At 49.9% G+C, this 15,522-nt stretch overlaps 2 protein-coding genes across 5 annotated transcripts in view; both read right to left on the reverse strand.

Annotated features, from left to right (window-relative positions):
* Positions 1-1,528: 1,528 nt before the first annotated feature.
* Positions 1,529-15,522, reverse strand: part of Hel89B (histone acetyltransferase 1) — a 118,814-nt gene continuing 104,820 nt past the window's right edge. For all 4 annotated transcript variants that reach the window (XM_089586123.1, XM_089586121.1, XM_089586122.1 and 1 more), the window contains exons 31-36: positions 14,528-14,658; positions 8,780-8,899; positions 7,488-7,765; positions 5,828-6,035; positions 4,226-4,317; positions 1,529-1,952 (exon numbers count right to left, since the gene is read on the reverse strand). In XM_089586123.1, coding sequence (XP_089442249.1) covers positions 1,664-1,952; positions 4,226-4,317; positions 5,828-6,035; positions 7,488-7,765; positions 8,780-8,899; positions 14,528-14,658 — 1,118 coding nt within the window. In that variant the 3' untranslated portion in view covers positions 1,529-1,663. The remainder of the gene's footprint in view (positions 1,953-4,225; positions 4,318-5,827; positions 6,036-7,487; positions 7,766-8,779; positions 8,900-14,527; positions 14,659-15,522) is intronic.
* LOC149345567 (uncharacterized) lies at positions 10,368-12,917 on the reverse strand. The gene has a single exon (XM_089586124.1). The coding sequence runs from the start codon at positions 12,367-12,369 to the stop codon at positions 10,450-10,452; it is 1,920 nt and encodes a 639-aa protein (XP_089442250.1). The 5' UTR covers positions 12,370-12,917; the 3' UTR covers positions 10,368-10,449.

The raw sequence follows: 15,522 nt of genomic DNA on the forward strand, positions 1-15,522 counted from the left end.
TTTTTCCCGCGTTCAAATGGAACACCTACACGAAAACGCAAGAAAATAAAATACCCCTTGATCGAAACGAAACAAGGTTTGAAATGCAGCAGAAAAGATACATTCTAGGCTTCTTTGCCCGACTTGAAAAGAGTAAAGCAAGTACTCACATACATGTTCCTTTCTTTAAAAAGTAGCTTCTCTATTCTTAAACATAAATAACTAATAACTTAAAGCTTATTATGAGCACATCATGTGCAAACTTTTGAACTAAGTTCTGCTTGCGGTATACCTGCCTGTTTCGTTCCCTCACCAACTGCCCCAAAATGAAACTCTGTGCCAACGTCGCCCATCACACTCGGTAGGAAAAGCGGACCACATGCTGTAATTCAATTCTTTTCACACGACCACACTTATTCCTTGCTCAGGTGAAGTGATCGGCAACGCAAAGCATTCCAGCTATCTTGCCTTGCGACGAAGGCAGAATATGATCGCACATGGTCAATCCTCGCAAAGGCAATGTATGACCACACAGTATGAATCCTCGCACAGGTTAAGCTCCAAAGTTAAGTTTCAGCATAAGATTCTCTCACCAGACATCAGTAACAAGCACCTCTGGTTCCTGGAGTCACTACCGCTGTTATTGCTTCGTTTAATGAAAGGCGCTTATATGCAAAGGAACACCACTGGCACAATGCACACGTGACTAAGTCCTTCAGCACATGCTGGACCCTTGAAGTTGCATGTGATCACACTCAAAGTGGACGAAACCCACAGCATTTTTGCCTCACTGACTGATCTGACACTTTAGGCAGAGAATAGGGGCCACATGAGAGCCTCACTGAAAGCCAGATGTGTCACTCCACAACATGCACAGCAAGCTCCCTTTGGCAATGCACCAGCAAGATGCCTGGCACTGCTGGTGTCTGATCAATCCTTAAATCATAGGCCTATGGCAGTCGCACATGATGCTGTCCAGTACACCTCCTTTTTGACGGGGTGGACGCATCACAATGTGACGCATTAAACGTCACCCACAGCACTCATGAGAGCACAGTCACTTGGTAACAGGGACTGCCAGCCAGAAGCACCTGGCAGGCAGCTCAGAAAACCCTCATCGCTCTTGCATGAGTGACGACAGCAGAAAAAAAAAGAAACTTCAATGCTAAAAAAAGTTTCCTAAGAACACAATGTGCTTGTCTGACCAACAAGCAGCCGATGCCCTTCCCTCCTGCTTCCCACATGTGACGTTCACAACAACAGGAGTCCAAGCATGAGCGGCCGAGAATGTCCACTACTACGTCTGGCCACAGGCAAAGACACAAATCGGCATTAAAACTCGTCACTCCCTTGTGGGACACACAAACTGCAGCTGTCGAGTCAGGCAGTCAAGGCCGGCGCAGCAGTCATGCGCCTGCTGGACAACCGTTGGCAAACAGTCCAAGAACCATTGGCAAACAGTCCGACCACAGTTGGCAAACAGTCCGACCACCGTTGGCAAACAGTCCGACCACCGTTCGCAAACAGTCCGACCACCGCTGGCAAACAGTCCGACAACAGTTGCCAAACAGTCTGACAGCAGCTGGCAAACAGTCCGGCAACAGTAGCACACACACGGCTGGTGCAGTGTTTGCAGGTCGTGCGGCAGCAGCAGCGATGCGGCCACACCCCGCTTTGTTGTTCTTCACTTTGGCTTCAGCGTGCTGAGGAAGTTGCCCAGGTCGTACTCGGAGTCGTACTTGGACGAATCCCACAGCTCGGGCAGGTTTTCCAGCACCCCCTTCATGCCAACGCGCGACGGACCGGCAGAGTTTTGCGCAAGGTCCGTTCCGTCGCTCGCCCTGGTGGCCCCCTTGGTCCGGTCCGAGTCCAGGGTGAACAGGTCCAGCAGCTGGTCGGTGCCCATCGTGTTGAGGCTGCTGTTCTCTTGCGTGATGACCGTGTTGGCAATGGTCAGCTTGAACTTTTGCAGCCTGCAACGGAGTGGGCACACAGTGTCACACAGCTGGCAACAGGCACCTGCTGCAGTGGATTAGCTGTGCCTATGAATTTATTTGCAGGCATTTCCTTCATTCGCTCGTGTATTTACACATTCATTCAGAGACGCTCTCTCAGTACCTGGCTTCCGAGCTCAAATGGTCATCCAACTTCCCACTGATCTGTCTGGACAGTCCTGGTCAACGTCTTCTACTCTGTTGGCATGCCACGGAAATGTGATTACTGCCAAAAACAGGTTTGACAACAGTGGCAGCCAAGCTTAAAAGCACCTCGACACAGCTTTCTAAACCGAAATTCAAGCAGGTCTTAGCACAGCACTTTTCTAGTGTAGCTGCTCTCGACTGTTGGCAAACAGTTGCATGTGTTTATTACACATAACAATACAACAGTACACAAAACGAGTGCTTCTACATAGTACAGTAGAACCCCGTTCATACGTTTTTCACCGGACCGGGAAAAAAAAACGTAACAGCCGGGAAAACGCAACAGTGAGGAAAGCACCGAAAATTAATGAAAACAGTGCAGCTTTGACTTGAAACAATTAATTTCCGCAAATTGACCCTAGGACTTTAAAAAATCGAGAATGGTGGATTGCAGTTTCTTTCGCTCGCTGGAAAGAACAACGCGTTTCTCAATAGCAAAGGCCGCATTGCTGTCAGCGTCGCTTTGCGGTGCGGCCACACCGCACGCACGCAGCAGTGCTGTGCAGTTCACGCGCTCACTGCAGTCCACGCTGAAGCGACGTTGTGCACAGCGTCAAGCACTGCAATGTTCGTAGGCTGCTCGCCGCGCTGCTCCGCGTAGGCCGCCCTGGCTGCCTGTCGACTGCGTTTAGTACGTCCAGCTTTTCCTCAAGGGGAAGCGCCTTCCACTTACGCGACGCTATCACGCCATCAAAGCACAATAAAGATGTTGGTGCGACTGAGAAGGATGAAAAGGAAATTGCACGGGCCCTGCCGACTGGCTCCAGCCGAGCCACCACCGCTGTCACTTGCAGATAGAGGAGAGTTAAAAGATAAAAAGAAAGAGTGAAAGAAAAGACGCGCTGATAAGCGACTGCAGCCGCGCGCCTCCTCCTCACCACCTCCCACGATAAAGATCGCGGCGTTCGGCGTGCGAGGCAGATAGCCATCTAGTGGCGGCCTCTCCAACTCGGGTGCAGCTTCTTGCAGCCAGTTCCGTAGCCAAGCCTGGCCAAGACTCGTCAAAAATCAAAATGCCGGTTGGCGCGCATTGCCCGGGCGGGTTCGGGGAGCCCGGTTGCGACGTATCATGCGGGATCGTTTCCTCGGCTACGACGTAACAGCGGGGGTTCCCAATACATTGGATCCTATGGAAGCTATGCCGGGACCCGAAGAAAACGACGTAACAGCCGGGAAAACGCAGCAGTGAGGAACGTAACAGCGGGGTTCTACTGTATCTTGTTTTATTACCAATATAACTGCATTTATCAATGTAGGTAATTTTGCTCCAATTTTGCCTCCCATGCTCACATTGACAAGAGCCTCTTGCGTGACACTTGCTAGTAAGCACTGACCAACAATTTCTTCCTCAACTTTGGACCATTTTTTTTTGGACCACTTAAAAAATGAAAGAGAATGTTTACAACATTCTTATACAGCATGAAAGCATCTCGTATCCATATATGCAGAACTGGACTTTCTCATTACAGATGGACTTTCTCATTACAGATGGACTTTCTCATTACAGATGGACTTTGTGCAATCCAGATTGCTCTTGGATAGACAGACAAACAAATGCTAGACGATTTTGCTCAGACCAGAACCAGTACTTGGGAAGGAAAAGGTGAATTTTGGCTGCAAACAATGAGAGCTAATGAGATCCAAAGCTAAACACTGAATGCACGCACAATGCCCACAGCCTGAAGTGGGCGTGGCACCCTGTGTGGATTGAGAAACTTTCCAAACATCAACTTTTTTCTGACCGCATTTCACATTTCAAAACAAGTTTTGCAGAGCACCGCGTCCCTTCCTCGACAGTTGAACCTCGAAGTTGATAACGAAGTTGAAGGGACCCAGCGATTACTTTACTATAGCCGCAGATTTGCAATAGCACGTGTTGACAGAGCATCCAAGGGAAATCGTCGGGAATCGTTAAGTCCTTCTTCATATCCATTATTGCGCTTATTATAAACCATTTCGTTATGACGAGGTTCGATTGTATATACATTACTTCGTTATGACCAGGTTCGACTGTGCGTGCCTCTGCGGAGCCCACTGCCACTCACCCCATAATCTTCTCCTCCAGGGTGCCCCGGGTGATGAGGCGGTAGACGTTGACCACTTTCTTCTGGCCAATGCGGTGCGCTCGGTCCATGGCCTGCACAGCAGCAACAGGCACTCGTCAGTGAGCCACGGCTACTCCCACAACTAAAGAGCACCAGTGAGGGGGCCTGCCAGAGTGCACGTCTACCCTGCAAGACTGTCTCCACTGTAAATTAAGCCGCTGCCACGGTGGCTCCGTAATTATGGTGTTCAGCTGCTGGCCTGAAAGCCATGGGTTAAATTCTGATCGCGACGCTCACACTTCCATGAAGGCGAAATTCTAGAGGTACAGTGCGTGATGTCAGTGCACGCTGAAGAACCCCAGGTGGTCGAAATCATTCTGAAGCCCTTCACTACGGTGTCCCTCGTAGCCTGAGTCACTATGGGTCATTACATCCTGCAAAACAAAAACCACTGGGATTCATTTGTGCATGCAGGTTTCTCTGATGGCTGTGTGGGTGAGGGAACAAACGCGGGTTAATGACATCCTAGTCGAAATCAAGAGGGAGAAGTGGGCTTGGGCAGGTCACGTAATGCGAAGGCAAGACAACCGCTGGTCCTTATTAAGGGTAACGGAGTGGATTCCAAGAGAAGGCAAGCGTAGCAGGGGGCGGCAGAAAGTTAGGTGGCCGGATGAGATTAGGAAGTTTGCGAGGATTAGGTGGCCGCAGCTGGCGAAGGACAGGGTCAATTGGGGAGAGACGTGGGAGAGGCCTTTGCCCTGCAGTGGGTGTAGTCAGGCTGATGATGATGATGACATAAGTCACACTCCCACCATCATCATCAACCTGACTACACCCACTGCAGGGCAAAGGCCTCTCCCATGTCCCTCCAACTAACCCTGTCCTTTGCCAGCTGCGGCCACCGTATCCCCGCAGACCTCTTAATCTCATCCGCCCACCTAACCCTGCTATACGCTTGCCTTCTCTTGGAATCCACACACACACAAACACAAGTCCCACACATAAAAAAAGCTGGAGCTGCACGAGGTAGTAGTGGCCCAACAAATGTTCAGCTGCTGTTGGGCATGAAGCTGCCAGCAGGATGAATAGCACACCTAGAAATGCACCTCTGCTGGCACTGAATCTCAATCACTGGTGGCTGTCAAATTGAAACCCCGACACGGCACTGCTTCTCCCTGCCCTGGTGAGACTGCACTGGTCAATAATAAAGAACAGCCATACAATTGCATTCCGTGCCATTTTCTGTGCCCACTTGGCATGGGCCGTAGCAGCCCCACCTTCCCGGTAATGAAAAAAGGACAAAGAAAAAACCTACAGGGAGATGAGTTACCATTGGTCAGTTGGTCCAGTGACTTTCCAGTGGTGTGATGACCACTGACAACTAATCCATCATTTCTTTCTGATGCCCACTATTAATCCTTCTTTCTAAATTTACTAATCCATTTTAACCCATCTACTAATTGCCATTAATACACAATGTATCAATTACTGATTTTGATCCTTTTTTGAAAAATCCCTCCTCTGGTTAGAACCCTGTGATCGGTCCCTTTCAGGTCACGTGACGTTGTGAACACTCTAGGATCGTGAGGTGTGCCCACCCACCTGCAGGTCCTTCATGGGGTTCCAGTCGTGCTCGACGAAGATGACCGTGTCGGCCCCCGTCAGGTTGAGTCCCAGCCCCCCCACCTGGGTGGTCAGCAGCAGCACGTCGATGGAGGGGTCCGCGTTGAAGCGCTGCACCAGGGCCTGCCTCTGGCCCGGGGCCACGCTCCCGTCCAGGCGCAGGTAGCTCACGCTGCTCATGTGCGTGCTGCACCAGGGAGGAGGAGGATAGAGCCCGCTATGAGTGACAACACGCACCCAGACGTAGCCTTCCTGCTTTGTGCCCCACCACTTCACCCAGCCCGGCAGCTTGGACACACTCTCTGCTGGGCGAGTTGGCTTATTCTCCGACTGGGAATGCACGTAGCGCAACAGGAACAGCAGATCAGTGGTTCCGTTCGTCTGCTCTCCCTTCTTGTCTTTCCTGTTGTGCTGCATGCATTCCCAACAACACACGAACCGGCAGCTTCACCACTGATGGTGCTCCTGTGGTGACCACGAATTACCGTATGCACTCATACAAGGGCCTCACCCTCAACTTCATCATCATCAGCCTGACCATGCCCACTGCAGGGCCTCTCCCTGTGCCAGCTGTGGCCACCCATCCCCACAAACTTCTGAATTTCATCTCGCAATCCACATCAGACTCTGGCCTGGAACCGTGAACATGAGGTGCCTCAGCACTGCTAGCAGGTGCCCTCGGCGTGTGCACCAGACAGCAGGACAAAATGTTACACTGCGCAAATATCTAGAACAGGGAGTGCCCACCCTAGCAGTGCACTTCCTTGCGGCGATGGATCACCTGTTCCACTCGGGTGACACACACAACAGTAGTGCATAACATTCACCCTGTGTCGCTGGGCCTCTTCACATCAAAGCCACAGCAAAAGTGCTTCAAATCTAGCCGTCGTTTAGTATAAAACACCTAACCTTGTTACCTGTTTACCACCACTGAATAACCTCACATCAAAGTGAACATACAAGTTAAACCTTGATATAACAAACATGGATATCACAAATTATTAGCTATATCGACTTTGTAAATATTTCTGACAAAGGCATGCAATTTATACTTTATGTGCCGAACAAACGTGGCTGGGCATGAAACGAATATATCGAACTCTCCACTGCCAAATGGTGCCCGTTCAGATGGCAGGTGGCAGGCTTCATTGCACTACAAAAGTGACGATGTGGGAAGTGTTCGTACCAAGTTTGCACTTTTATCTCACACTTACCAACAGCAGCATGTAATGCATTAGAGGGGCAGTTAGCACGCGTTCACGCCTTTCTCATCCATCGACAGCACCCTGGAAGCAGCAGCGCAGGCGGTTGTAAGCTTGCAGCAACAATCCTGCTCTCATGTCGGCTGTTGCGTAGAAAATTGTATGCAGAAAATTCTACGTAGAAAATTGTATGCAGAAAATTCTATGCAGAAAATTGTACGTAGAAAATTGTATGCAGAAAATTCTCCTAGAACTTTCTACGAAGAAAATTCTATGCAACAGCCGACATGAGCGCAGGACTTTTGCCGCAAGCTTACGACCACCTGTGCTGCTCCTTCCAAGGTGCTGTCGACGGATGCCAGAGGCGTGAACACATGCCAACTGCCCGTGAGATAAAAGTGCAGGCCCGTTGCCCGGGTGTCTCAGAGAGCACTCACAGCAGCAGGTCCCTCTCGACGATGTCCAGCATGCCCTTGAGCTGGCAGAAGATGAGGGCCCGGTGGGCGTGCACCACACTCTCCTGCTCGGGGGGGGCCGTCCCGATGCCACAGTCCAGCAGCAGCTGCCGGAGGGAGCGCAGCTTGGCAGCGTGGTTGATATCCGCCAGGGAGGAGCCGCTCTGCTCCAGGCCCGCCATCACCCGGCTGTACTCGGGGTGCTGGGGGTTCAGCACCAGCTTCGGGTGGTTGCACACCTTGCGCAGGTACTGCAGGGCCTGCGCACACGCACAGCAACACCAACCATTCGCACAGCTCCCCACAACTGTGAAGCATCTCCTCGTTTCTGAACAGTGTCAGTGCTGTGACACTCGAGTTCATGTGGTCCATGTTCTGACTGCGTACAGTGCCCTGTTGCCACTGCTCTTCAATTACACCCTGCAATGCTCTTGGTGCACCGCATTAATTCGAACCCTGTTAATTTGGAAACCCACATCATTCGAACTGCCAACATGGTGGCAGCCCTTGCCTGTAGGAGTCTATGCCATCAGATGGTCAGTAATTTGTAATTCGGATGATGCTGAATTCACACCTGCTACTTTGGATGGGCTCCTGAACAGGGGCCACGTACAGGTACAACTTGAGTGGCGAGCAATTGTTAAAACCTCTCTCTCTCCACAAGACTGAATTGTTCCCTGTGCATGTCTGACGTGTACGTGATGCCAAACAAGACTGGAGCTTCACTAGGCCTAAAAAAAACGGTCTGGCCAGAGAGTACTGCTTTTGAACTGACGTCGATGGCTGCTATCAGCCAGGCATCAGCCAGCCAGGGATGCCCCAAGCTGCACACTACACATTCCTTACATGCTTTTAATCTATGCTAAGGCTTCACACACGGGACACAATTTTTCTGGAAGGTGAGGTTGGCGTGGATAGATGGGTGGTGCTTCTGGGGGGCTGCAGGCCTCACTCCCAAAGGCTACGCACAGACACTGGGCTTTCATGTTGTGACACGAGTACTGCTTCGGCAGTAAAAGGAAACAAAAAGCTGTCACACATAGCCCAACCTCAAAGCCTCAGTTATCAAGCTTTATCTTCACGGTGGCCAAATTACTCCCCACGATGGCTGCACACCGCCTTAAAGGGTATGACGCCACAGCATTAATGGGTCCCTTCAGCAGTCTGGGGCCCTTTGCTTTGGGCTCAAAGTTGACAAAGAGCTGGAACAGGCAGCCCCTGGTCTTCATGCCTGTGCACCCAAAACGGACAAAAAAACAATGTGTGGCACCCACCTGGAACACATGGGCCGTGGCATGCGAGTTGACCGGCTGGTCTTCTGCCACAACCCCAGCGACCGAGTCGTCGACGGTCTTCTTCGCTCGACTCCTGGCAAAGTCCTCGTAAAGCTGCACCTGTGGGGGGCACCAAACAGAGAGGTTGTGGCACACGTCTCACCTTGCACGGACACATCCATGCACTAGAACGAGTCAGGTGACAGGTCAAGTGAATCAGTCACTCCATGCATGGCAGATGCTGCTGGAAGAGGAAGGCACTGCTTATCTTTGTACAGTGAAGCACTACACAGCAGGAGACTGCATTCCCTTTCATACACAGCAGTACACGCAAGCAACCAAAGCTAGCACACTTGTTCACACGCGGGCTATGTTCATGCCCAAAAAGTAGTTCACTGTACAGGCAAAGCGAACGCGGACACATTTTGCAGCAACAAATCTTGAGTGCTATGACTGGCAACTTCCTGAACTTTGTTTTACCTCGTGTCACATTTTCATCCTGCAACTCATTGAAACTTCGAGAAGTAAGAATGATGTGGCTGGTAGAGCACCTAAGAAATCTGACAAAATCAAGTCCAACGCAGTTCCTCACTGGGTCATACCATAGTTAAACCCCTATTCACCATATTGGACAGTGACGTCATCATTGGCACGCAGCAGGTGGTTGTTTCTACAATGCTATTGTAGATGGCGCTACCAGTCTCAGTGAGAGATGTGCTGTTTTCTAGTTGCTGCCACAGATGGCGCTGTGATCTCGGGGTGGTAGCAGACCCCACAAAATCTCGAAACGTGATGAGTAAGAGCTAACACTCTTAAAAAGCTGTTCAGACTCAGTGAAAATTAACAGTCAGAGGGCCCAAATACCAAGCGCCTCACAGCTTCAACCACAAATCCCAATGCTAGCCTTCATTTTATACCGTTCAAAGTTATCCCCCGAACACTCACCTAGCTGCGGTGGCTCAGTATAAGGTTATGGTGCTTGGTTGCTGACCCGAAAGATGCAGGTTCGATCCTGGCTGTGAAGGTCGCATTTCGATGGAGGTTGAAATGCTAGAGGCCTGTGCACTGTGCGATGTCGGTGCACATTAAGGGGGGACACTGGTCTTAAAACTATTTTCATTATTTCTTAGCCAATAATAATGAAATTTCACTATCTTGTCCAGTTTTTTGTGCTGGTTTCAAATATGTCTTTCTTTTTTTCCTAACTTAATTATTATCCAAGTTACATCACATTAATTAGTCATTAATTAGTACCTCACTACAATAAAAATGGCTAAGCAAAAATTAATTTTTTATGCATGGCTACATAGCCTAATGAATAGAGAATGCAATGTTCAAGGCAGTTTTTCCATTTTACCCATGTGTGTAATTTAAATGAAACTTTGAACAACAGCATTGAAAATGTGCTTGTCAAGCATTCAAAAGTTTGCAAAATCATTAATTTTTGAAGCCTGATAAAGGAATTCTGCCTTGAACATTGCAACCCCTGCACCTTAAGCTTCCTTTAGCAAAAAAAATTACATCTTTATCTGCTCTAGATGCAGAGATATCGTTGTCCCAAACCAGCCGGGTGTCAAAAATTTGCGAATTGAGAAAAATGAGAAAAACCCAAATGGGCCAAAATTTATTGAATATCAAGATGATAGCTGCATATTTATATTTCCTGAGGGCTAGTAAGCACCAGGCATGTAGTCTGACTGCTCCTTGTGGATGGAGTGCCGCTTTTGCAATGCCCGTTGCACACTTGCAGAAGAGGCCCGCTTGCGCGTAGACTCTGTTGTTCGTCTCCTATCCTTCTCAGCCATCCTCTTCCTGTTGCTGAGGCCAGGGTTAATGTCCAGCTCGCTGAGTATCTGAGAAGCCGCTTCAAGATTGCCGGCATTGAAACGGACAACAGCCTCTGCAACAGCTGCTTCAACCGCAAATAATGATGCATGGCGCTCCTTTGGTGCCAGTGACCATATCAGCGAGTGCAAACTCTCGGTGTTTTGCGTTTTTCCTCGCTGGCAACGCTCCAGCAGCTTTCGGTCTGCCAAGCGCTCATATATTGGCAATAGTGCCTTGGACACATGCGATGGCAAATTATATCTGTGCTTCGGAGTGGGCTCTCCCTTTGCTGCGGCAGCATTTTGGCGGCACCATGAGTTTGGGCCCGTTGGGCACAGGCTGTGGTTTGACACATTATCATTCGATGTGACGTGATGATAGGTGGCCATCACTGCCTGGTGCATTGCTTCAACATCTCCGGAGTGAGACTTCAGAGCCCAGCTGTAGTATGAAGTCAACTTGTTCACAAGGTCACCCGTGAGCTTGCCTTTGCCACTGAGGCTCTCTGTTCCCTCGCCTTTGTGCTTTGCAATCGCATTGCGCAGGGCCGTGCCCATGCGCTTTTGCACATGGTTTGTGCAGTCCTCTTTCTGCACTTTTATGAAACCATATACATCAGCCTCCTGCAGTGCCAGAAATGCGCGGCTATCTCCATCACTCAAAACAGTCGTGTATCGAAGGCCATGCTTCTCAAAGGACCTTTGAAACATGACAAGTGCAGCCTGCACTTCCATCTCGCCAGATTTTTTTTCTGTGTTTTTCTGACACCTGTGGCTGCTCTTCCATTCTTCATATGATGGGTCACTTTCTGCAGGCCCGCGCTTGCACCCCGCACACAAGTTGCTGAACACAACGTAGTCCAGTACGAGCCCAGTGAACAGCTCAATCACTGCGCCCACACCGATGTGTGATGTATGACCCCGGGTCATCCACGAACCGTCGAACGAGACAGCGATATTCCCTGGGTTGTCCAAATGCAACTCTCTGTACAGCTCGCGAACGGTACGGGCGCTGTCCATCATCACTTTCTCGGCTGCGCGTGTTATCGCGGGCGTCAGCTTGTTTTTCACATAACCTTGCCAGGTTTTATTATGAAGCCCCCTATGGGAAATACCCATTACCGCGAAGACATCGTTCAGTGCGGTTTGCCGATTTCCCGTACTTTGCATGGCCCGTGCAGCAAGAATATTTATGGTAAATGGTCTTATGTTTTGGCTGCCTTCAACGCGCGGCGAACTCCAAGCAGATGAGATCTCACCGCAGTTCACGCACGAGAGAATGAGCCTCACGGCTAAACCGTACTCACGATCTCCTTTTGAAACGTTCACGTTTCCACCACAAACCTTGCACGTGACGGCACTCAAGAGTTCGTTGAAAGATAACAGATTCACAACGGTGAACGCAGTATCGTCAGCACTGACGTTGGCGTCTCGATGCGGGCGGTCGCTGCAAAAATCCAGTTTCCTCTGCGTTGCTGCAGTTGAATCGAGAGCTCGTAGCTTTTCTTGGGCTTTCGCTTCGATTTCCAGCAATTCCGAACGCTGTAACATCGTGGTGTCGCGGCGTACGCGGCCGCCCTGCGTAGCTGCCGCCGAGCTCGTTAGGCTTACTTCGACCTCGGCTGCCGCTGCTTCACCGGCCGCTGGCTCTTGCTCATTATCGGTGCTTTCCGATGATGCAGGACGTGTAGGAAGGTTGTTGACTCGCTTATTTTCCTTCCTCTGGCCGAACTTGTGCCGCGAGCGGAATTTACTAGGCGACATCGTTGCGCGTCGGTCTCGCTCCTTTCAACAAAATGGCGACAGGGACGCGTCCGCCAACGCCCGCAGCAAGCCTAGCAGACGAAGCATGCGAGAATCCGCCAATGGGACGGCTCGTTTCAGTCACGTGCGCGTATCAACGAATCGGGCCTCGCGCTTTTTTTGTTCAAAAGAAAACATTCGACAGAAGTCTGTCTGGTTGGGAAATTTAATGTTAGGAGAAGGTAAGTGACGCCAACCAAGTAAAATACAGGAAAAACACGACGTTTCGGGACCGGCTCGGCCCCTTCTTCACGGTGTGACTACGGGCGAGCGCAGCTTGGCTTTTTAAGCCCCTGTGTGGAGGACCTGCGGGTCAATGGCCGCAGCCCATGGACGTAGGATGAGGGGAGAGTCCCCAGGGAACGATTAACATTCTCTCGTGTTTGCTGTATGTGCCACGACTCGAGTAGAAGCCTCCTGCGTGGGTTAGCTTCCGTTTCCAATACAATGGTGCTGTCGAAGTCAATTGGGTGGTCACACCCTTCACAGTGTTCGGCCACGGCGCTGCGTTGACGATTCATGTGACGGACGTCCGCTTTGTGTTGGTTCATCCTTTCCGCGAAGTTCTTCGTTTCCCCTATGTACGACGCCGGGCAGACGGAACACGGAATTTTGTACACGACGCCCTGGGCCTTTTCTCTGGGCTGCCGGTTTTTTGCTCCGTGGCCATTCAGGGCATGCAAGCAGAAGCGGCGGGAAATTAAAGCCTGGAGAGTCTTCTTTCAAACGAGACCAAGATGACTGTGATCGGCGCGCTGAAACGGGAGTTCAGCGGAGTAGAAAGTGCACCGTTTTTATTGTCTGCTTGTGCGCAAAATCGGGTGACGCGGTGATTAAAATTTCGCAATACGGCAAAAATATTAATTTCTGGGAGACAAAAATTCGTGAAACTGGAGATTAATAGTTGTAGATTCCGAAAATGACATTTTCGAAAATTTGATTTTTTGGTCATGATCAGGGCGATTCCTGCCGCACAGCGTAATCGTGACTGTGCAGATGAAAAAGCGATACCTAAGCAGCTTCCGTTGACAGCCAGCAACGGCGGGCGCGATAGATCGAGCTCTCCGATAAACCTGATGACGCGGCGCCAGCGGCGGCCGTGAAACGGCGTCCCTCAAAGCGCGGAATGGGAAACCTTGACGAAATAAATTTGCTTCTCAATGTTTTGGGGGGCAAGATGAGCAAAGAGCACGTATCTATCGTTTGTTAGGGGCTGACTGCAATCACAGCGCCGTTGTGAGGTAGAATCGCGCGCTGCAGCTTGGGGGAGGTCACAGTGCAAAGGCACTCCTCCAAACAATGCCATCTATTCGCCGGCAATTTGCTTGTTGCAACTGCAGTTATGTCGACGGGAAATGGTGCTTTTATATCAGAAACCAGCCAGAACTCACTTCAGTGATTTCTAGTTACCCTTAGTGCCACAAAAATATGCCAAAAACGTTTTTTTCGATTTCTCAAAACTGAAATTTTGGCATGCACAGAATTTTGGAGGAGCGATATCTCCAATTCTATATTAGCTATTACTACAATTCTTTTTGTGCTAGAAAGATAAATGCACAGGTTGTGCAATAGGGCTAAATTTAAACTACTGCTTCCTCAGGAAAATTTTGGAAATAAATCGTTTTTCTCAGTAGTCAAAATGAGCTTTTTCTCTGTAATGTTTGACCAGCTGTAACTTTCGTCCAAGTCGTCCTAGAATGCTCATTTATGCCTTATTGCACTCCTTGGTGATTCTAGATCATTTATAAATAGTAATCTTCTCCACAAGGTCTTATGTTAATTAACCAAACTTCCTCCAAACAAAAGACATACTTTTCATGATAAATACAAAACTTACTGCTGCAGGGGGAAACTGTTTGCAGTTTTAGAATCAGCACATGAAAATGTACAAACAGTGAAAATTTGGTGTAAATCTGTCCATAAATAAAAAAAATAGTTCTAAGAGGGGTGTCCCCCCTTAAAGAATCCTAGGCAGTCGCAATTACCCAAAGCCCTCCCCTACGGCATCTGTCATAGCCTGAGTCCCTTGGAACCTTAAACCCCAAAAACAAAGCAAGCAAGCAGTAAAGCATTGGTGAGGCTTCGAGAACAAATGACATATGAGAGGGAGTCTTCTCACCTGCAGGGGGCTGAGCTCGCAGTAGTAGTCCTGGATGATCTTGGGGGGCAGGTCCTGCAGGACGTCGTCCTTGACGCGACGGAGCAGGAAAGGCAGCACCTGCCGGTGGAGGCTCTCCATGGCCAGCACACCTGCATCAACACCCACTGATATGGCACACCTACAGCAACCTACACAGCTCTCTGCATCAGCGACAACAAGTGTACCAACTCAAGATGGCTGTCATCCACACCACAATCACTCAGCAGCGAAGCCAAGAGCTTAAACTGGAGCTCTAGAATCAACCTGCCTTAGCAATACTAGACTGCAGCAATACCATCACAGCCAAAGCAACACAACGGAGCAGAACCCCGGTGCTAGGTTTCTCAGTGCCACGTTTTCCCGACTCCTACATATCTGTGAGCTAGTCCCGTCCAAGCTCCCACACAAAATCCCACACAACACAAACTCTGCTGCTACCTGCTACCTCACAACTGTGCAAGCTTCTCCCATACTCCGTGCCAGCATTTTGGCAGCTTGCATTCAGCGTGAACAGAATGGCGACAGGGCCAGGGCAGAACTATAGATTTCATCGGCACTTGGCCGTCACTGTGATGGCTTCTGGCATGCTACACCAACGCCGAGCGGACTTACAGGTGGCGTGAATCTTGTTGTGGTGCAGTTCCATCAACGCTGCGGCCTAGGCATGAACGATTTAAAGCGCAAATACAAAAACAACGCCATAGCAAACGCTGCATGGGAAGTGCTGTACAAGATGAAGCTATGCAGACTGGCTCAGAGGCATGTTTCTGTCATTCATGTGCAGGATTGTGTAATATTAAAGTAAAACAAAACAAGAAAGCCAGGCAATGATGCACATTCTTCTATGGAGGGGCAAATGAGACCGTAAATGAACTCGTTGCGAATGCCGCGGTGGCTCAGTGGTTATGGTGCTCAGCTGCTGACCCGAAAGACGTGGGGGTTCCATCCCGGCCATGGCCGCTGAATTTCGATGA

Source organism: Amblyomma mixtum, chromosome 4 (assembly GCF_055824585.1).
Source record: "Amblyomma mixtum isolate Tamu chromosome 4, ASM5582458v1, whole genome shotgun sequence".
NCBI lineage: Eukaryota > Metazoa > Arthropoda > Arachnida > Ixodida > Ixodidae > Amblyomma > Amblyomma mixtum.